General features: G+C 42.7%; 1 protein-coding gene across 2 annotated transcripts in view; it reads left to right on the top strand.

Moving 5' to 3' along the window:
* Positions 1-17,946, top strand: part of FARP1 (FERM, ARH/RhoGEF and pleckstrin domain protein 1) — a 396,739-nt gene that overhangs the window by 284,311 nt on the left and 94,482 nt on the right. For both annotated transcript variants that reach the window (XM_030567707.1, XM_030567716.1), the window contains exons 6-8: positions 1,411-1,508; positions 12,054-12,168; positions 16,204-16,351. In XM_030567707.1, the coding sequence (XP_030423567.1) occupies positions 1,411-1,508; positions 12,054-12,168; positions 16,204-16,351 (361 nt within the window). The remainder of the gene's footprint in view (positions 1-1,410; positions 1,509-12,053; positions 12,169-16,203; positions 16,352-17,946) is intronic.

The raw sequence follows: 17,946 nt of genomic DNA on the forward strand, positions 1-17,946 counted from the left end.
GTTCCTCTAGATGAAAAGTGGCCCAGTTCCCTGAATCCCACAGAGGTCCCCCCTGCAGACACTCATTGCAGCATTATATGGAAGGGATTCGCTTTCACTACCTGCCCCTACAACATCCACTGGGTGCTGGTCACACTCACCCCTGCCAGTCGTGTTGCTGTCCTGTCTGAAATCTGTTAATTCAAATATCCTGGCTTTGGGTGACCCACTACACCTTGTAAACATTGTGGTGCTGTGGCAACAACTTTGGAAGCAGTTTCCCAGTCAATTCTCTGTTGGGTCCCCAATCCCAAATGCCTCCACTGTGATAATCCACCACTGGGAGTGTTTGCTTCCCCAGGCTCCCCAATACTTCCCAATAGAGGGGAATCCATTTGGTAGACTGATAGATCAGCCTGGGATCTGCTCACTCCAGTCCTGGGTCCTCTTGCCCATGTGGTGAGAATCCCAGCCCTGGTTTCACAGGACCCCTTGAGCCCCACTCCATCCCCCCTGAGCTCAGTTTGGACCTCACGCCCCCATCTGCTCTAACACACCTGCTATGTCCGGCGGCAAGGGGGGTCCTCATCCCTTTTACTGGTCTGCTGCAGCCCTAAACTGAGGAGTTTGAAACTCCCTCCCCTTCCCCTTCTCCCACAAAATGCCTGCTTCTACCCCTGCCGGCTTCTGCCTCTTCCAGTTCTCACCAATCTACTACCATATGGTGCCATGACCCTGAGAGAGCAAAGTTTGCTGTGCTGCTGCTCCTGCTGCTCCACCTGGTCCAGGTAAAAGAAGGCTTTTCCTGCACTAATGTACACCTAAATAGTCCCCCCTCTCCCAGTCACTTGTGGGGGGGGAGATGAGTCAGCATTCCCCCATGGACCTGGTCTGAAGCTGCTGCAGCAGCAAGTCAGTCTCACACTCAGCCATCTATCTATCCCCTAAAGGAGCCACACACCTTTTCCTACAAGCCAGACGGCAGCTCCCACCACTTACTATGCAGTGAGATCATTCTCTGGTGGCTGCCTAACTGGAAGTTCCATTGGCACCTTACAAGCAGTAGAAGATAACGCCACTCCAGGGCCTTATCCAGCATTCTTTCATGATAAAATAGGCTCCAGTGTCTAGGGCTGCTTGTTAAACTGTTGCTGAGGGTACCATGTTTGTCTACACTGTCACTTCAGTTCCAATGCTCATTACGTTTATAAGACATTTAGGCTGTCTTGGCTATGAAAAGCAGCTGCTATGTAAAACCCTAAAGACTAACACATTGTTATGCTTTATTGAGTCTCTAAAACTCAAGAAAATCAGATCACTTGTATAGGTTCCAACAGGCAAAAGGTACCTATTGCCAGATTATGAATCATCATTTTATTGCTTTTTTTCTTAGTTCTTGGTATGTGACTTTGTTCACTTTTGTGTTTGCAGGTACCTGTTTGCATTGCAAGTGAAGCAAGACCTGGTACAAGGCAGGCTAACATGTAATGACACCAGTGCTGCACTCTTAATCTCACACATAGTACAGTGTAAGTTCTGCTTTTTTTCCTCCTTATAGAAAGAGAAATGGGTTGGTGGGCAAGAGAAGCTTTGTCAGGCTGTTAATAAATAATTGCCTGTGAACATATCTTCAGCATGTTATACTGTAGAGTACAGCATAAAAACCTTTACAAAGGCTACCTGTTTTGTATGGCGCTGTGGGTGTGTGTATTTTTATACATTTTATTATTTCAAGTAAAGAACAGATGCTCAGAAATATCCTGGGCATTGAGTCTGTATTTTGTTGTTTGTTTGCATTTTCAAAGAGCTGTGCTTGACAGCCTGCTAGGACTCTGCAAGGAGCAGTTTCTGTAGAGTGGCAAATGGGTTGAATTCTTCAACTGAATTCCTGTTTTGTTTTTTATAATTTATATTTGACTTTTTATCATGTCAGTAGAGTATAAGATTCCTGGAGGTCTGTGTACTGTCTAGAGCAGAGTAAATAAATATGCTTAGAATGACAGACTAAATCATAGTCCTGATAGAAGTGTTTTTATACAGACACATGAGAAAAAAGAATGTTTGTTCAGATCATACATTCACTCCTATCAGCACGTAAAAGCTACTTTTGTCCTCTAGATATAAAAAGCAATCACTTAAAAGGGAATACATGTTTTCCACTTCAAGAATTTATTGAAACCCATATCTAGAATAATGTTATGAAAATCGGCTTTGAAACATATATAGACTATGCCAGAAATGTTTAGCCATAATAGATCATCACTTTGAATTACCATTGTAAAATTCAGCACTGCATATTTCTACTCAAACACAGCTAAACATAGATAGCATCTCAGTTAACAAAGATTTTCAAAGTTCTTTAGAGGCTGATCCCTGGTAAGGCTGGGTAAATCTCTCTATTCTGTGTTGGAGGTGGGCTGTTTCTTCCCATTATTAATGTTTGGTCCAAAAGCATATGCCAACAACTCTCCATTCACTTTGACCTCCAACGACCTGTGTGACTGAGCAGCAGTGGGAGACAAAAAGAGCAGCCTTAGTGAAATTCTATATCCCTGTGAACATTTTGAAACTGAATGTTTGTGCAGCCCAGACTTCAAGGGGAAAAAAGTTCAACATTTAAAAGGAAAAAGCTTTACATGTGTGGTTCCAAAAGGGACTGAGTCTCAACAGAATTGTAACGGAAGTAGGTGGTGAACAAGTACATAACTTTTTATTTTCTCAGCAACTGTATTTACCTCCTCAGGAAATTGGGAGTAGTTTTGTCCCTGCCTTCTGACTTCAGCCATGGAAAAAAAAAAGAGCTGTAACTGAGAGGTTGTAAACCTGAAAAGAGAGTTCTTTGAGTAATTGTCCCTCTGAGTACTTCACTTCAGATGTGCATGTTCCCCTGTGGTGGGATCTCTGGGGTGCAACCCAGAACTGGGGTACCGCTGTGTCCCCTTAACTCTCCAGCCTGGGCTGTCTCACAATGCTTTGTTAGTGACAGGCAGAAAACCCACTCCAAGCACTGAGAGATCACTCAGCACAACAGCATGTGGAGCCCCACACCCAGCTAGACTGCGTGAATGCTCCCAAAGCCACTCACGAATCTCACAGAGAGAAAGGCACCAACCAGTTCCCCCCAGCTTCCCAGCCTTGTGTCCCAGAACTGTACCATTTTGCCCTGGTCAGAAACCTGACCAGTGTAAGTTTATTACCCAGTGTAATGGTAATAATGTAGATGTAGAGAGGACATGCACCAGCTTTTGTACCTGAGCTGAGTTTTCCCACGCACTTCAACCAAACTGCACTGTTTTAAGTAAAATATAAAACAGATTTGTTTAACTACAGAAAGATAGAGTTTAAGTGATTTATAATTGTTAGGCACTAAAAGTCAGAGATAGTTACAAAAAAAATAAATAGATAAACATACAGTCTAAATCTTAAACCTTATTAGACTAGGTTGTATTTGGATCAAGCAGTTTTGTCACCCCACTGGATGTTACAGTTCTTAATACGTAGGCTTCCCCTTTTAAGCCTGGAACCAGTCTCCTCAGATCAAGTCTTTGTCTTCCCAGCATTCTTGTTGCTTCCAGCATAGGTGGGGAAGGAGAAAGGCCAAGGCATGATGCCACCATCTCCTATTTTGAATCCTCAGCCCGTGTGCCTAGAGAACACTTGCCCAGACATGTGCTGGTGGACTTTGCTGAGTTGCAGGGTTGAGCAATCCCCCATCGTGTGATGCTTGGGCAGCCCTGTTCCATTATTGTAAATCCCTTGTTTACAATTCCCCTGCTGATGGTTGCTTACCACCTGCAGGGGTGGATCACCATCTACCAGTAGAGACTCTCAAACTTACAACAAATTTCAGCAACAACCATAAAGCAAAATCTCATAACTTCATATACACTGATGATATACATATTTGGGCAGAGCAATGGGTTTCTTCAGATCATGACCTTTCATATGATATCTTACACGGCATACTTTATGTGAAATATATAATAACTATATGACGGGTGAATATGAGGGTCCCAGGGGGCTGCTTTGAGGTACAGAGTGCCATAGCCCCTGATCAGAGATTTTGGATAGCAGTGTCTGCATGGTCTCTTCCTGTGCTCTGTACGCCATTGTGCTCTGATCTGAGGGCATGCAAGACAGGGTGGATCTGACACCATTCCTTCTCAACTGCTCTGCAGTGTCTGGGATAGCTTACCCCTAGTCCTAGCTACCTTCCATTCATTATTCTTAAATTTTTCATCTTTATCATCTTTTTTTTTTTTAATTTGTAACTTTCCTTTCATGATTTTCGTGTGGATTTTTGGGGGGAGGAGGCTCCTCCCTTCTTTTTGTGGTCCCCCACCCATAGGGCCTCTCTGTTGGTTGGAGCCTTCTTTTCCTTTCTTCTTGATGGGTACACCCCAAGCCCTGAGTTTAAACCCTGTTACACCTGTAGAAAGTCTTTTCCATTTACCAGTGGTCATTCCAGCAGTCTCTGCTGTCTGGGGGGAGATGCACATACCTTTGAGGTTTCAAGCTCTGCAGCACATTTGGGAGTAGATGCAGGAAGCTGAGAGAAGACAGACTTAAGCTGCTCCTCACAGAGCATTCTATGAGACCCTCCTCCAACTTGACTCTCCATGATGATGCCTTGCTAGAGCCAGTAAAACCAGTATGGCAGTCACCAGCCATTGTCCCATGCACTTTCAAAGGAGCAGACAAGAAATATTATGTACCCACCAAGGGCGCAGAATAACTATTCACCCATCTTGTCCCGAATTCCTTAATGGTTGATGCTGTAAATAAAGAAAACAAACACCATTCCAGGCCCACACTAAACAATAAAGAGCATAAATGACTGGACCTTTTGGGGCCTAAAAATTACTCTCGCCTGCTTTTCAGGGAAGCAAATTACCACACCTTGAGTACTAAATACAACTACACAAACTACAATAAATTCATTCATTTTATTGAACATCTCCCACAAGAACAAAGTGGTCAGTTCCAAGTTTCTAGTCCTGTTCAACGCACTGGAACTAAGACTCAACACAGAAAAGCCCACTTTGATACCCACCCAGTGTATTGAGTTCATAGGAGTCACTCTGGACTCCTGAACATTCAGGGACTACTTATCATCAGATTGAGTCATCTCCCAGCTTCAGTTAAGTCTTCAAACATTAGCAAAAACCTACCTGCAACTGTTGGATCACTTGGCAGGCTGCACATTCATGACCCCTCATGCCAGATTATATTCCTGATGCTTTCAGGGCTGTCTATATGCCCAAAAAACACAGCCTAAACAAACGAATATCAGTTCTCCAAAAAGTCCTCAAGTCTTGATTGGCAGAAGAATCCCTGCTAGACTTGTGGGGGTGGTTCTTTTCATTCATCCATCCTCCACATAAACCATAACAGCAGACTCTTCTCTGAGAGGATGGAGTACCCACCTTGAAAACCTTATAGTACAGGGAAAGTGGACCTCTCAGGAATCTGCCTTTCACATCATTCTACTTGCGCTTAGAGATGTTTGGTGTGCATGCAACCCATTTTCTACCCATAATCAAAGATTATCCAATCAGCATCATGATGGATGACAAAACAACCATGTATTACATAAGCTGCCAATGAGGAGCAAGTTCTGTATACTTGTGCAAAAAAGAAGTAAAACTTGGAAACCGGTGCATTGCCAGCCAGATCAATATCTTATCCACATATGTATCTCGTCTACAGAACACCGTAGCCAACAAGCTGAACAGAATTTTTTGCCAAGAGCACAAGTGGGAACTGAGCAATCTGACCCTATCGGAGATATTTTCACTCAGAGCTTCCCAGAGTTAGACTTCTTTGCAACATCATTCAACAAGATGTTTCCTAAGATCTACTCAAAGGGAGGACATGGCTCTCCTCATTCCATGACCACGATCCCTGCTGTATGCATATTCTGCCCCCCCCCCTCACACTATTGCTTCCAAAAGTCCTATAGAAGATAAAACACAGGAGAAGTCAAAATCATCCTGATAGTGACATCCTGGCAAGAACAGGTTTGGTTCCCAGATCTGGTTCACCTGTCACTTTGTTTTTAGTAACAGAGAAATCCAGACTTGCTGACTAAAGAATCGGGGAAAACTGTTTATTCCAGTCTTCCCACGCTACCTTTCAAGGCTTGGCTCCTCGATGGTTCTTGGACATAGAAATGGATTGCTCATTTGAAATGCAGAATGTGCTGTTGAATGGTAGGAAACCATCCACATGGAAGATCTTCATAAAGATTTTGGAAACCACTCCAGTTCAGGTGCATCCTGCATGGTTTGTCTCCCTCTGATTCCCACTAAACACATATTTTAGACTACCTCTTAAGTTTAAAGACCTTGGGTTTGTCACTGAGTCCATCCAGTTCACCTGTTGCAGCCTCCAACTTACCTGTTGTGTATTCTTTTTGTTTGCACATCCTACAACCTCTGGATTCATTGAAGGACTGGCCAACTTTTTCCCACAAATTAACCTGTCCCGTTTGGGACCTTAATCTCATTCTCAGTGCACGAGTGAGACCACCCTTCAAGCTCGTAGCAGAGTGCTTTCTCCTGCACTTATCCATGAAATCCTCTTTTCGCAGAGCTGTTATGTCAACTAGAAGAGTAGGAAAATTCTGAGACCTTATGGCAGAACGACCTTACACTGTTTTTTATTGGGATGAAGTAGGTCATCCTCGTTTTCTCCCCAACATCTCCTCAGACTTTCACATTAATCAGGACATAAAATTACCCATCTTCTAAACTACACAACTTTAGATAAAATACTAGTTTACACACTTTGGATGTCAGGAGGTCACTAGCTTTCCATCTAGAACTAGACCCTTCAGAGCCTTTTCTAGGCATTTTGTTTCCTTCGCAGACAGAATGAAAGGAGCCCCTATTTCTACCAAAAGACTACCCAAATGGGCCTTAGGATGTATTTTATCCTACTGTGAACTCTCTTCTATGCATCCTTCCTCCAGGCTGACTGCCCATTCCACCATAACGGTAGTCAACCTCTATTGCTTTGCTCAAGAATGTCCTCATCAAAGACATTTGTAAATTTGCCACCTGATGATCTGTTCACACCTTTTTCCAGCACTACATCATAGGGTATGCTTTCAGATCTGATGCAGCATTTTGGGTGGCTGTTGTCCAATCTGTACTAGATAGAACTCCCCAGCACCCACCCTCTCAGTTTAGGCACTGCTCAGAAGTTAGGTGAGTGGAGTGCCCATAGGGACAATTACTCAGAGAGGTTGGTTACATGTAAAGTAACTTGAGTTCATTGACATACTTTCTTCCTATGGGTGCTCTACTACCCATTCTCCATCCCCTCTACTTCAAAGACCTGTCATTAGGCTGGAGTTCGCAATGGAGTGGGAACTATTTGAAAGCCCTCAACAGAAATAGAAAATAATTGGTTGCAGAGTTAGGATTTAAACAAGGAAAGATAAATTGTGCAGTCTATAACAAGAAGATTAAGTAGGATAGAATGATCCATAGGATTAAAGCCATGCTAAGAGCAAGTTGAACAACATGAGAGATCTGTCATCATAGGCAAGGAGTAAGTTATTTACTCTTTTAGCCTGTTCATCATTAAAAAGAGATTTGCTAAGGGACAGATAAATCTAAATTGATTGAGCCTTAGTTAACTGTTCCTCTTTCCTGCCAGACTAAGAATGTGGTGTATGCAACAGTGTCTTTTAATTGCTAGAAGAAGCCAGTTCTTTTTCTTCTCTGAAGATGAAGGTTTGGGTGCTGATTAAACTAGATGGGATTTTCTCTATTGTTTTTTATATATATATATATATATATATATATATAATAATTTTAATTGTGCTTGTGGGATTTTGTTTATTATTGTATGTGATGAATACCTGAAAATATTATTCACGTTTTACTCATCACCCATGCAAGTGCTTAAAATACCTTTTTAAAACAAATTTTCTGCTTGTTCTTTTTTTTTAACCTGAGAAATATCAGAAATGTCAATTCTGGTTACATTGATTTTGGTAGCTGTCTTATATTGGACAGAGGGTGTTCAGAGAATGTATATTGTATATTGTTAGTTTCTGCACCTAAATTGGAGGGTTTGTGTTGTTGAATCTGTTCTAAAGATTTCCTTTTCTTTTTCTCCAAAATGTTAAGTAGTCATTGCAGTGAAATAGTTAACAAAAATAAGACAACGTTTTAAACAGTTTTTAAACTAAAAATCCCTTTTATCAATTGTACCAGTTTCACTCCTTTCCCTCTGATAATGTTATTTCACTAGATCTTTAATAATTATAGAGTCTACTAGTCTAGATAGAACCTAAATTTCTGACAAGTTGAACATTTAAAAAATGTGTCTCATGTTGAAAATGTGTAAGTTCCTGTATAATAATAGGAAGTTATGCTCTGAAAGAGGCTCAGCCAATGAGGGAATGAGATTCTAGAACCCTTTGTATTATCTTAAACTGGTAGAGCTTGATGTGGGTGGGATTTATTTCTCTTTCCCTAGTCCCAGATCTGTCTATTATGTTTAGAATTAACACACAAGAGTCTGATTTATGAAAAATGTGTTTAATATTATATTTGCATGTTATTTCTAATGGACTAGAGTTTAATATTATCTGTTCCCATCTACAAGTGACCAAAATCCTATGTAATTATCGCACCACCCCAGTGTAATAGTAAAGTTTCCAAACTTCTTGTGCTAGCAAGCCCTCCTCGGACCCCATGTGACTATAGTTCTCACTGAAGATCTCTTGTATCTCCTAAAATGTTTTCTGTGAGAATTGGCCCTGACAGTTCCTATAATGGGATCTCATCTGCTTTACTCAATAGTGTATTTAAATTGTCTCTGACATTTATTCATTGTCTAAAAAATTATTTGATGTATTTTTCTGAATAAATATAAAATCAGCAGCTGCGACAGCAGTGATATAAAAGCGGAAAGAACAGGGAGGCAAGAGGTGAAGAATGGCGTTGCATCATCATGCTGTGTGCATCCACCTCTGCATAACGGGTCTTTGCATGATAGGTTTCTGTTTCCAGGAGTCCCTTTGTGATAGGGACGTCTTTGGCAGTATCTTCAGATGTTACAGGCTGCTCTTCATATAAAATCCTATTTTGAGAGCATCAAATGGGTTATATTAAAATTAACATATATATTACAAAACAGACTATTTATATGAAAGATACTACATAAAATGTCTCAAAACACTATAGAAAATGTGTTAGAACAGAGAATGCTGCATATGCTTTGGTACTTGGAGTCATGCAGAAAGGAGAAATGTGAGGTAAAAAGACGGAGCAGATAAAAAGCAATTAGAGATACTAGAAGTACTACTTCAGGCTAGTTACAGCAAGGGAAGAACGGAACCATGTGGTAAGAGAAAAGTGAGGTGTGGTTAAAAATCAATCTTTGGCTAAAACGATCAGGAAGGTAGTAAAGCAATAAAAGAGGGAATAGCTCAGAGGGAAAGTGAGTTCCAGAAAGTGCAGCCCAGTCTGTAGAGCACTTTCTCTCAAACTGGGGTAGCCGCTTGTGTAGGGAAAGCCCCTGGCGGCAGCCAGTAAGTCCCTTGGCCCGCACTGCTTCCAGTAGCTCCCATTGGGCCTGGAGCAGTGAACCGCGGCCAGTGGGAGCCGCAATTGCCGGACCTGCTGATTAGCAGGTAAACAATCCGGCCCTGCCCGCCAGGGGCTTCCTTACACAGCGTTGACCCCAGTTTGAGAAACGCTGCTGTAGAGAAATACTAGAAAGGGGTCTTGGAGTAGGAGACTGGGGAGGGAAGAGGGAGAAGTAGGTGGATATGAGGTCAGAGGGAACAAGTCCTGGGGAGTTTGGAAGCCCTAGAGGTTGATTTGAAATGGATTTGGGGGTGGTAGATGCAGTGAAAGTGGCAGAAATCATATTGCTGCAGGGGGAGAATAGTCTGACTGCAATATGTTTGGCCTCTTGAAGTTTAAAGAATGTAGGGCTTTAAGAAAGCCATTCAAAAGGGAATTTTAAGCACTTGCATGGGTGTGAGTAAAATGTGAATAATATTTTCAGCAGAGCCTGGGTCCAGCTAATGTCATATTTTCATGATGTTATGGATATAGTGATAGGCAGGGCTGGCGCTACCATTTAGGCAGCCTAGGCAATCGCCTAGGGCGCCAGAATAGTTGGTGGGCGGCATTTTGCCGGAGGGGGCGGCAGGCAGCTCCGGTGGAGCTGCCGCAGTGGTGCCTGCAGAGGGTCTGCTGTTCCGCGGCTCTGGTGGAGCTGCCGCAGTGGTGCCTGCGGACGGTCGGCTCCTCGTGCAGCTCCAGTCAACTGCCCGCAGGCACGACTGCAGCAGCTCCACCGGAGGCGCGGAGCACCGGACCCTCCGCAGACACCACTGCGGCAGCTCCACCGGAGCCGCGGGACCAGAGTGCGGGGCGGCGAAATTCCCGTCGCCTAGGGCGCTAAAACCCCTAGCGCCGGTCCTGGTGATAGGCAGTCTTCTTTCTTCCTTAAACATCTTTCCTTTCCTTTTTTAAGTTCAAAGCCCAAGGATGACTCTCAAAATTTCTGACCTTGGGGACAAAATAGAAACCTGAGTCCGTGAGCTACTCTTAAAATGTTGATCTGCATAGCTACATAACTTCTGTTGAGCACTGTAGTTACGCTGACATTAAGTCCCTGGCGTAGACCGCTGATAGGTCAACAGAAGAATACTTCCATCAACCTAGCTATCGCTCCTCAGGGAGGTGGATTACCGGATTACAGTGACGGAAGAATTCCTTCCATTGCTGTAGGAACTGGAAGCACAATGCATTATGCACTACAGCAAACATAGCTGCTGCGCAGTTGTAGCACCCAGAGTTTAGACATGGCCTCAGTGAACGGGAGTTAATGATACGGAACAGTGGGCTTTTTGTGCAGGAAGTTTCTCATTTTTAAAGTATTCAGCAGTGGAAGAGGTAGTGTAATCAAGGAGCTGATGGAACAACAGCATGGTCTTCTAACACACCATCTATTCATTCTTTTCAGAGGTAGAAAGTTATAGAATTTATTCAATGTCTGTGTATGATTCCCTGGATTTAATTTAATCCTCTTTATAAGGAACCTGGTTAGGTATAAAGATTAATAAAGCTATACGCTTGTATATTGGGGTGTATTGATCTTTCACAGAGGGGTGGACAAAGATCAGTAAAAGCCTTCATTCATTGTACTGTTCCTAGTACTCTGAGATGATAATGGGCAGAGGGAATATCATTTTACAAAGAAACCGATAGCAGAAACTTGTAAATAATGTATGATAGAGTAGCAGGCAACATGCTATTAAATATTCTGATTCCCATATGTAGATTGCCAAAAATAAGTAACTTCCCACTAATGTGGCAGAGCTAAAAAGTGGGTTACATAGTGACCTGTTGCATACTTGTAATTACAACAACTGCAGCAGTTGGGGGCAACTTCAGTCTGAGAAATGATTTATTAAATTGTTGTTCACAGAAAACAAAATATAACAATAAGCCAGAGAAAGGAAAAAGACTGGATGTTCTGAAGTTCTGCAAAATACGAAACAGACACATGCTTCATACATTTCTGGGTTGCAATATATGTATGTATTAAAAAACAAATAAACCACCCCAAAAATGTGTCTGTCTTCAAATCTGACATAATGCATAATTGCATAAAAGTTTGGGGTGGAGTTTAGGGAAAGAAATGCACATTTGTTGTTCTAGAGGAAATGAAGTTGTTGTGTTGAGTGCCACAATGCGCTTGACAGAAGCTAATCTACTCCAATGAAATGTTCATCAGCAAATTGAAGCCCCTCCACCAACCCTTATCACACACCCAAATCAATACATCTTTGAAATTATTTCATTTGGTTTTTTAAAAATCTACTTGTAGAGAACAGGAGAACCCTTACTCTTGGGCTACTTTTCATTGTTTCAGTTACATATAAAGATGAGAAGGAATATGTGGAACATACAGTAATGAAAATGAGTTATGAAAGCATATTGCAGATTTGGGCAAACATACTTTTATTACTCTGTTTTTTGGTTTATCTGAATAATATAGATTAAACACCGGGTTTTGATTTTTCTGTCCCTCTCTAGCTGAGATTGGGGATTTTGATGAAACCATAGACCGTGAACACTTAGCGAAGAACAAGTATATACCTCAACAAGAAACACTAGAAGACAAAATCATGGAATTTCACCGCAATCATATGTAAGTCCCAGCTTTTGTTCTTATTAATTTTCCTTTCCTTCGATATAATTCTAACTGTGAACGCAGCAAATAATCCTGTGGCACCTTATAGACTAACAGACGTTTTGGAACATGAGCTTTCATGGGTGAATACCCACTTCGTCAGATGCATGTAGTGGAAATTTCCAGGGGCAGGTATATGTATGCAGGCAAGCTAGAGATAATGAGGTAGTTCAATCAGGGAGGATGAGGCCCTGTTCTAGCAGTTGAGGTGTGAAAACCAAAGGAGGAGAAACTGGTTTTGTAATTGGCAAGCCATTCACAGTCTTTGTTTAATCCTGAGCTGATGGTGTCAAATTTGCAGATGAACTGAAGCTCAGCAGTTTCTCTTTGAAGTCTGGTCCTGAAGTTTTTTGCTGCAGGATGGCCACCTTAAGGTCTGCATAGTGTGGCCCAGGGAGGTTGAAGTGTTCTCCTACAGGTTTTTGTATATTGCCATTCCTAATATCTGATTTGTGTCCGTTTATCCTTTTCCGTAGTGACTGTCCAGTTCGGCCGATGTACATAGCAGAGAGGCATTGCTGGCATATGATGGCATATATTACATTGGTGGACATGCAAGTGAATGAACCAGTGATGGTGTGGCTGATCTGGCTAGGTTCTGTGATCGCTGATGTAGATGTGTGGGCAGAGTTGGCATCGAGGTTTGTTGCATGGATGCATTGATACCACAGCACAACTGGCTGCTGAGCTCTGTGCCTTTATCCTCACACACAACTATTCAAATTTGATGACAATATGTATCTCCAGATCAGTGGCCACCGCTATGGGCCACCCCGCATGGCCCAGAATATGGCCGGATTGGAACAACGCTTCCTCAGCTCTCGTCCACTCACGCCCTTCTCTGCCTACGCTACATTGATGACATCTTCATCATCTGGACCCATGGGAAGGGAGACTCTGGAAAAATTCCACCCCGATATCAACAGCATTCCACCCCCACCATCAACCTCAGCCTGGACCAATCTACACGGGGGGTCCCACTTCCTAGACACCCACGGTGCAAATAAGTGATGGTCACATTACCACCACCCTCTACCGAAAACCTACCGACCGTATGCCTACCCTTCATGCCTCCAGCTTCCATCCCAGGCACATCACACGATCCATTGTCTACAGCCAAGCACTGAGGTACAACCGCATCTGCTCTAACCCCTCAGACAGAGACCAAAACCTACAAAATCTACATTCTCAAAACTACAATACCCACACCAGGAAATAAGGAAACAGATCAACAGAGCCAGACGTGTACCCAGAAGCCTCCTACTGCAAGACAAACCCAAGAAAGAAACCAACAGGACTCCACTGGCCATCACATACAGTCCCCAGCTAAAACCTCCCCAACACATCATCAGGGATCTACAACCCATCCTGGACAATGATCCCACACTTTCACAGGCCTTGGTGGCAGGCCAGTCCTCACCCACAGGTAACCTGCCAACCTGAAACATATTCTCACCAGTAACTGCACACCGCACCATAGTAACTCTAGCTCAGGAACCAATCCATGCAACAAACCTCGATTCCAACTCTGCCCACATATCTACACCAGCGACACCATCACAGGACCTAATCAGGTCAGCCACACCATCACTGGTTCATTCACTTGCACGTCCACCAATGTAATATATGCCATCATATGTCAGCAATGCCCCTCTGCTATGTACATCAGCCAAACTGGACAGTCGCTATGGAAAAGGATAAACGGACACAAATCAGATATTAGGAATGGCAATATACAAAAACCTGTAGGAGAACACTTCAACCTCCCTGGCCACACTATAGCAGACCTTAAGGTGGCCATCCTGCAGCAAAAAAACTTCAGGACCAGACTTCAAAGAGGAAACTGCTGAGCTTCAGTTCATCTGCAAATTTGACACCATCAGCTCAGGATTAAACAAAGACTGTGAATGGCTTGCCAATTACACAAACCAGTTCTCCTCCTTTGGTTTTCACACCTCAACTGCTAGAAACAGGGCCTCATCCTCCCTGATTGAACTACCCTCATCATCTCTAGCTTGCCTGCATATATATACCTGCCCCTGGAAATTTCCACTACATGCATCTGACGAAGTGGGTATTCACCCACGAAAGCTCATGCTCCAAAATGTCTGTTAGTCTATAAGGTGCCACAGGATTCTTTGCTGCTTTTACAGATCCAGACTAACACGGCTACCCTTCTGATACTTAACTGTGAACATATATTGAGCTTTAGCTATAAAAGATTTTCAGGCCTATGAGTTAGTTACTTTTTGCCCTTTCACGTCAACGTACAAGATGTTTAAAGAGCATCAGTTGATTCTGATTTTCTTTTTAGCATTCAATTATTTTTTCAGCCTGTTTCACACAAAAGGATTCATTGTCAGCTTTGTGCATGCAAATACAATTGTAAATGATGACCCTGATCCTGCAGATAATTGGATCAGTACTTTTATTGAGGTCAAGGTCATTGAATATATCTTTCACTGCCATAGATGGCTGACAGAAGGCTCAAAAGATAAATTTTGGGGGAAGCTTGTGAGCCAAGAGGAATCAGAAAGGTTCTCTGAATAGAAATGGGAGTTAGGTTCACAAATACCCACGGAAAGATGAGTCTTAGAAGGGAGTAACGAGAGTGAGGATCAGTTAGGAGCAGAATGGCAGGAATTTCTGCTTCTGAGAACCATTCGAGACTCAAGCCATTGCATTTTGAAGTAAGTGAAGTCTGGGGTTTATTGGTTGTGGTTTTTGTAAGAGCAGTTATATTAATCAGGACTGTATGATTTAATATGAAGAATTTAAAATTTATGGAGCCCAAAATGTATGTTCACTGCCCTCAATGTCTTTCATCTTATTCCTTTGCACATTTCCTTTATCCTACCCAATTATATAGTAGACAATATTCATATAATCTTTTATTTTCAAGGGCCCAGTAAGCCATATAATTTACTGTTCTGTTGGAATAATGTATATAAAATTCTGTTAGAGTTAGTGGTTGAAGATGCACACTATCAACCAGCAAAAAGGCTTTGTGTACACGACTGTTTTTGTGTCCTCCCACACTATTATAATTTGGGAGCTAGAATTCTTCATTGAAAGAGCATCTGTATATGTGCTTTTAAGGTGGTATGCCCATGGTAGGGGACCTCTTAGTTAATCAGCAGGAACATCTGATTAAAATGAGAACATTTTAACTGTAATATATTCTTTTATTTTAGAAAATATAGCAATCCTATAATTGCTAAAACGCTGATGCCCAGAACTGTGCTTCCCTGCTTAATTGTATTTTAGGTGAAAACTGGTCACAATCCAGTATCTCTGTGCTTCTAAGGGAGGGTCTTTCAAGTTCTAGCTTTACAGTGGAGACTTCTGCCAGCATACCTTTGTCAGTTAAGGGTATGAATAGCTGACCCACATAGCTTTGCTGGCAGAAGTCCCTAGTGTATAGGCAGCTATACCAGCAAAGCTGTGCTTTTACTAGTATAGCTTGTTTCATTCAGGAGGAGTGGTTTCAATATAACAGTACAAAGCACACCGCTAGGAATGCTTTGCTGTTATAATATATCGGTATAGATACATGGGTAAGGAGCTCCTATTGGAGACATGGGCTCTGTTTGAGATAGACATTATGTTTGTATGTGATTGTGATTTTGAATATCTCAATTTTTGAGTGTCTAACTGGAGACACCATAAATAGGCCTGATTTTCAGAAGATGGGTGCTCAACGCTTTTGAAAAGATCAGGCTTTTTTGAGGTATCGCAAGTTGGGCCCCAAAAATTGAGGCATCCAAAATCACTATTTGCTTTTTAAAATGTTGGTCTTTGAGAACAGAGCTATTGTTCTAGTTGCTGAGATTGGGTGACTTGGAATGCCCAGATGGATGTTATCTAATTAACAGGAACCAGTTTCCATGATGAAATGTCTTTTTGCTCCTTAAAGTAGTAATTTGATTCCAATTTAATAGATGTGGAGAATTCAAGTCTCTTGGCTTTTGTTTTTCATTTTTGTTTTTAAAGTGGACAGACACCAGCAGAATCAGATTTCCAGCTACTAGAGATTGCCCGTCGGTTGGAGATGTATGGAATCCGGTTGCATCCAGCAAAGGACAGGGAAGGGACGAAGATTAACCTGGCAGTTGCCAACACAGGCATTCTAATTTTTCAGGTTAGAGCTGCTCTGATCATGGCTTTAATCTTTAAAACAAACTGTTGTTTTAACAAAAACAATTTTTATACCAGTGATGCAGCCCCTGTGTGAAATGTGTCTAGTGGAATTTGGTTTACAGCCACCCGCTGGGGAGATTAAGGCTAGCAGGCACCCAGAGCCACCAAAATTTCAGGGTGCTCCCAGAGTCACTTGCAATGTTGGCCGTAGACCTATGTAACTGCATAAGGTCCCACACTTCCAGGGTCCCCTTACTACCAGCACACACCTAACCTAGCAGCTAGATCTCCACTCTGTTTCCAGCCCATAGCCCTGTCTGTTTCCAGCATCAGCTATTGAAGAGACTGACTTCCCTAACTACCCTCCTTTGATCCATGATCAGAAAGCTACATGTTGACTACATCTCCTCACTACCCTGATGCACATTGGAGGTGGGTCATCTGAAGCCACAGGGCATCATACATAAGGTTAAGATTTGGTTATGAGCATTTTTAGTAAAAGTCATGGCCAGATCACAGGCAGTAAACAAAAATTCATGGCCCATGACCTGTCCATGACTTTTACTATAAATGCCCCTGACTAAATCTTAGCTTCCCTGGGGGGCCGCTGCTTTGGAGGTCCCCGGGGGCCGACAGTTGGCCCTAGCTCCGGCACTGAATGCTGCCAAGCAGCAGCTAGTGCAGCTAGCCCCAGGGCCACCCCAGCAGTGGCCAGTGTGGCTGGCCCCAGGACCAGCTGCTGTGGTGGCCCTGGGGTTAGCCACACCTGCAGTTCCAGCTGCAGATGTCCTGGAGGTCCCAGAAAGTCATGGAATCCATGACTTCTGTGACAGACTCACAGTGTTAATCATAAACAGGGAAGGAGGGTCTCAGGCAGGCATGAAGTAGCAGGTATCGGGCGTAGTGAGTATGTGGAGATGGGGGAGTGGGAGTTAGGAGGTATGGGGAGGGGGTCAGGAAGAGGTGGGAGAGAACTGGATGGGGGCTCTCCATAGAGTTCCTTGTATGGGCTTTGCAAAATCTAGGGCAATCCCTAGTTGCTTCTCTTGGCCAGGGCCTTGCAGCAATCTCTTCATTGTGCAGCAAGCCTCTTCTTCCTGTGTACTTCTCCCCCAGCTTCATAGGCCTACCTGACAAGCTGACATTCTGGCTCAAAACATCTGACTCTGTCTCTGCATCAAAATTGAAGGTAAAAAATTGAGTAAAATATGTTTTAAAACTTGGGTTACTGCAATTATTAAAATAACTATTCCCTTTAAAACCAAAACAAAAACCTCTTTTTTGAAAAAAACTCAAGTTTGAAACCTTTTTTTCAAAATAAAAAAAAATCCATCTTCTAGACCTTTTAAAAAAAAAAAAAAAATCTCTGAACCAGCAGTTCCAGTGCGGCTACTTTAATAAAAAACAGATCCCACCAAAAAACCGCACAAGTGTCCAAATAGAAAACGTTGGTAAACTCACAACTCACAACAAATCACTTGGTCAGCAACTGAAGGAATGCCTAAGAACAGTGGCTCTCAACCTCGCCAGACTACTGTACCTCTTTCAGGAGTCTGTTGTCTTGCGTACCCCCGTGTTCCACCTCACCTAAAACTA

Source organism: Gopherus evgoodei, chromosome 1 (genome assembly GCF_007399415.2).
Source record: "Gopherus evgoodei ecotype Sinaloan lineage chromosome 1, rGopEvg1_v1.p, whole genome shotgun sequence".
NCBI classification, from domain to species: Eukaryota; Metazoa; Chordata; order Testudines; family Testudinidae; genus Gopherus; species Gopherus evgoodei.